We start from the raw sequence: 4,541 nt of genomic DNA on the forward strand, positions 1-4,541 counted from the left end.
TGGGCTGTTACTCGAGAACCAATGTAGACTTTATGTAATGGGAAAAAATATTTTCATTGGAACATATGTACTGCGATCTCTGATCTTGGACCAGAGACGCCGGTACAAATGTCATCTGTGTACCAAATTAGAGGCTACCTTACCTTATTTCCCATCTCTATTTTAAATTTCCCTTCGAAGCTGATAGTTCTACTGATATTATTCCCTGGAAATTGAGTTAGGGGTAGCTGAGCGGTGAGCAGTTCTATATTCTGAGATCATACCACTTTCTCTCTTCCTTTGGTGAAGTTTTTCTGGGATAGTTTGGCTGCCTGCTCTATGCTGATATGCAGTGGCGTGAGGTCGAGAATAACCTCCATTTCTGCTGTAGGATAGGTTCACATTACGCCTGTGATGCACGCACATGCAATACGTAGTTTCGTGAATGAGCAGCACCTCAAAGTCACGAGGTTGAGTCTCGAGCCCCAGGCTACCGAGATCTGCAGCCCAAGACCTTGCTTCCAGGCATCTATATACCAGTAGTGCTCTTGTCATACGCCACAGAGAAAAATCTTTCCACAGTCCAACGAACTTTAGATTTCTGTCGTTTGGATCTTGCTGCCCTATACTCGTGTTGGCTGCAGTGTAGCGAGATAACATTCAGAGTGTTTGACCAGATTTCATGACAAATCATTTTTTTCATCGCCTTAAGTAAAAAAGAAGTTAAACTAATTGGTCTGAAGGATTTGGCTAAGAAGTAATCCTTTATTCCTACCATGGGTATATATGTTACCCTGGATCTTCTCCACACTGTTGGGATGTAGGCTAGGGCTAGTGGGCTTGTTCGAGTTACAATCACAACCGCAGTGTTGCGCGAATTATTAAAGTATCACGTTCTGTGTGAATTTCTAGCAATGTATTATCAATTGGGCAGTTGCAACAATGTTGCAATTTTTCATCAGTAACGCAGTAATGCCGGTTTCATTACGTGCCTCGAACAGGCCCAGTCTATCCTTCACTATCTCTACTAGACCCTATCCCTCCTGTAAGCGTAAATTTTGTTCATTCCTGGAGATTTGTGCCAATCTTATAAGGACAGCGTCCACCTTATTCTGGCTAGCAAATAGCAAAGCCCCAACCAGATGGCCTTGTCTTGGATGTGCGACCAGTTCCCTCCATAGTAGGGAATAGGGTGTGTGCTCTTTCTATTTCGCTGCCGTCCAGCAGCTTTATGCAGATCTGCTGGTCATCCCGTTAGTCATACCATGGGGATTAGAGCAGAATGGAGTTAAAGGGGAAGAAAGTGTGTGGAGCCGTGAAGGCTATTTGTCCGGTCTGTGGAAGCGAATTACTTGGGGCTATAAGCCGTTAGGTTCATCATCTTAAAGATCTAGGCTCGAATCGTAACATCCGTTCACGGGTCGAAAACCGTACGAAAGAAAATGACGTCATACGTCAGTCATATAAGCTGAATGGGATAAAAAGTACGTTCACGGATGTCATAATCCGAGAAATGTGTTTTTACGTGACGAGTAATACGATATCCTATGTGAAAATTCGAGCCCAGGGTTGGTCATAGGTTTTCAGGCATTCCCAGGACGTGGTATTGTTTCTCATATGATCATTCCCTACGAAGATTTTAGAAATTAAATAGACAGTGATTTGTGCAAAATAGTGCGATTTGGGTTAACGAGGGTACACTTATTATTTAAACAACTAAAGGGGGAATACCACCAAAATATTACATTTCATAGCTAATTGATAAAAGCTAAATATTATGTATGCATGATAGAATATTAATAAAGAAATGAGAGAGAACGAAAGAAAATATNTAATTAATTGGTCAGAAAACATTTTTTGAGCCTAAGATGCGGCTTATTATGGCTAATATATTCAGTCTTAAACGAATTGTTGCAATTTCAAGATGATTAAACTACCAGTACTGCTGATTATCGGTATTTTGTTGGCGTGCGGTGCTTTCGAATGGGCAGAAGCTAGAGGTGGCGGAGGACACGGTGGTGGTGGTGGTGGTGGTCGTGGTGGATTTGGCGGAGGAAGAGGTGGATTTGGCGGAGGAAGAGGTGGATTTGGCGGGGGAAGAGGTGGCTTTGGGCGAGGATTTGGTCCCGGCCGTGGGTTTGATCCTGGATTCGGTAGAGGTTTTGGACGCGGCAGGGGTCCTGGTTTTGGACCTATTGTCTACGGTGGAGTTGGTGTGGCAACATATGTGCCATACATACGTCAATATTGCCCATACTATTTGTGGCCGTGTTACTATTGAACGGAAAAAATTCTATAAAACGTGATTTAAAACAGAAAATAACAGAAACCAAATTACTAATTTATAACATAGCCATACAAAATTTTTTTTGTTTTTTTTTCATTTTTTATTCAATAAGAAACTACATGTATGTGTTTAAACTTGATACATTTCTTTCAACATTTAGTACGAAAATTTGTATTCCTTTTATTTATTACACAATTATTAGTTATTTGTTTTACAATACGTGATAATATGAATGTATACATGTAAGTATTTATGCTCGCCTTTATATTATGTACAGTGTAAATATCTTCAAAATACAAACTTATTTTTTTAATAAATAAATGCGAAATATTGTACTTATGTAAATTAATCTTTTATTGTAAAGGTGAATCAATTCACATTAATCTCAATATGTCCGCTAGATATGATGGCCATATTTGAACGTATGTATGCATTCCAGTTACACCAGTACATCACCATTAGTACATAGTAAATTGTCAGTATGATTCGTTGAGTAAGATAACGCAGACTACTGCTTTTCGATGATTAGAACGCCTTTGAGAAAGAATTTTTTTTTTTATAAATTAAAAGTTGTGTATGTTTTTTGGTTACTAATTTAGTGGCTACCACTTTTTAGATACGATTCGATTGCGAACCTGACTTATAATACGTTACTGAGTATAATCATTGTAAAAAATAAAAAAAAAAATAAGGAAACTTGTACAGTTCAGCTACTTATTTATAACGCACAGAACTACTAAAATTATTGCCTGAACACAACATTTCTGAGATATTATTAGTAAGTATGTAAGTATGCATTTTATTAATATAATGGCTGCTTAATTTGTGCGTCGTGCTTATTGTTATAATACAATATATCAAATACGTATGTACGTATACGTTTTTTTCCAGAAAAATATTGCTACTTTCAAACTATTCTCAAATTAACCACTGCTGAGTGTTTTTGAACGGAAGTGTTTTTACTTTTAAATACAAAATTTGCTTGCATATGCATATGGCCAGTTGGAAGTAAGTAATCTCGTTTACATTTTTTCATTTCACTTTCTTTTTTGCTTAACCCCTTGCCACACTACATCATTGTCTTGCATTCATATTCCACTAGGCTGTGTTGTATGCAATGATTAATTTCTGCAAAACTAGGACGTTCGTTAGGTTTACGATTCCAGCAGCGCCGCATTAAAGCATAAACCGATAATGGCGTATTATCCGGACAGCTAAGTACATTGCCTTCCTTGATAAACTTAATCACCTCTTCGTGTGTCAGCCCAAAGTAAGGTTGAAGAGCAAAAGAGAAAATCTCCCATAAACAAATGCCATACGCCCAAACATCCGATTCAATGGAAAACTTATTATACAAAATACTTTCGAGCGGCATCCAACGTATCGGTATAACATCGTTCTCATCACCCTTATAGTAGTCCTGCAGATATATTTTATGTGATAAACCAAAATCAGCGATTTTTACTTCCATCTGTTCGTTGATTAGACAATTGCGTGTAGCCAAATCTCGATGTACAAATTTACGTTCTGACAAATAGACCATACCGGCGGCAATTTGAGCTGCAATCTGCAGCAGATGGCCCTCATTCAATTCCTGACGATTTCGTTGTTGTATTTGATGTGTGGCGTAAGGAGAACAAGCGCGCAAAAATTCACTCAAATCGCCAGGTGACATGAATTCGAAGAGCAAACACATGGGACGACCTAGTGCACATACGCCGAGTAGTTTAACAATATTGGGATGATCAAATTCGGCTAGTAGGCAAGCCTCCCGCTCGAAATCCATTTGCATTTGATCACTGGCGTCGTCCTTTAACATCTTCACGGCGACCAGGTAGTCATCATTGCCAGGTACAAGACCAGGTGCTTTAGCCTAAAAAGAATTGAAAAATATACAACTTTCATAATTTTATCCAACTTATTTTAACAGAAACACTACCTGAAACACTCTACCGAATGCGCCCTGTCCCAGGGAACGCACATACACGATATCACCGCGTGGATATTCCAGCTTCTCTAATTTGGTATTTAAATTATTTTTTGGTTCTGCTGAGCTATGGACGGTAGCCGTGCTTTTTAAAGTGCCACACTTATTGCTCATCGCCATTGCATTATTCGAACCCAAAGTTTCTCTACTCTCTGCCAAGTTGCATTCACCGCCGCCGCCACGCACTGAAACATTGCACTCGGACGTGGGCACCTGTTGTCGTTGCTGTTGCAGCGAGTACTCCTTGTGTCTCGAAATTTTGTGTACCAGTAAAATAATCAAATGCAG

General features: G+C 39.2%; 1 protein-coding gene across 1 annotated transcript; it reads right to left on the reverse strand.

The window, feature by feature from the left end:
- Nucleotides 1-3,323: 3,323 nt before the first annotated feature.
- On the reverse strand, nucleotides 3,324-4,538 carry LOC108382611 (tyrosine-protein kinase transmembrane receptor Ror2-like; the record flags this gene model as incomplete). Its single annotated transcript, XM_017638983.1, has 2 exons — nucleotides 3,324-4,139; nucleotides 4,206-4,538. Coding segments are annotated over 2 exons (1,137 nt in total), but the record flags the coding sequence as incomplete, so codon positions are not given.
- Nucleotides 4,539-4,541: the final 3 nt, after the last annotated feature.

Source organism: Rhagoletis zephyria, unplaced genomic scaffold, assembly GCF_001687245.7.
Source record: "Rhagoletis zephyria isolate East Lansing unplaced genomic scaffold, Rhagoletis_zephyria_1.1 Rzeph_scaffold_27795, whole genome shotgun sequence".
Classification (NCBI taxonomy): domain Eukaryota; kingdom Metazoa; phylum Arthropoda; class Insecta; order Diptera; family Tephritidae; genus Rhagoletis; species Rhagoletis zephyria.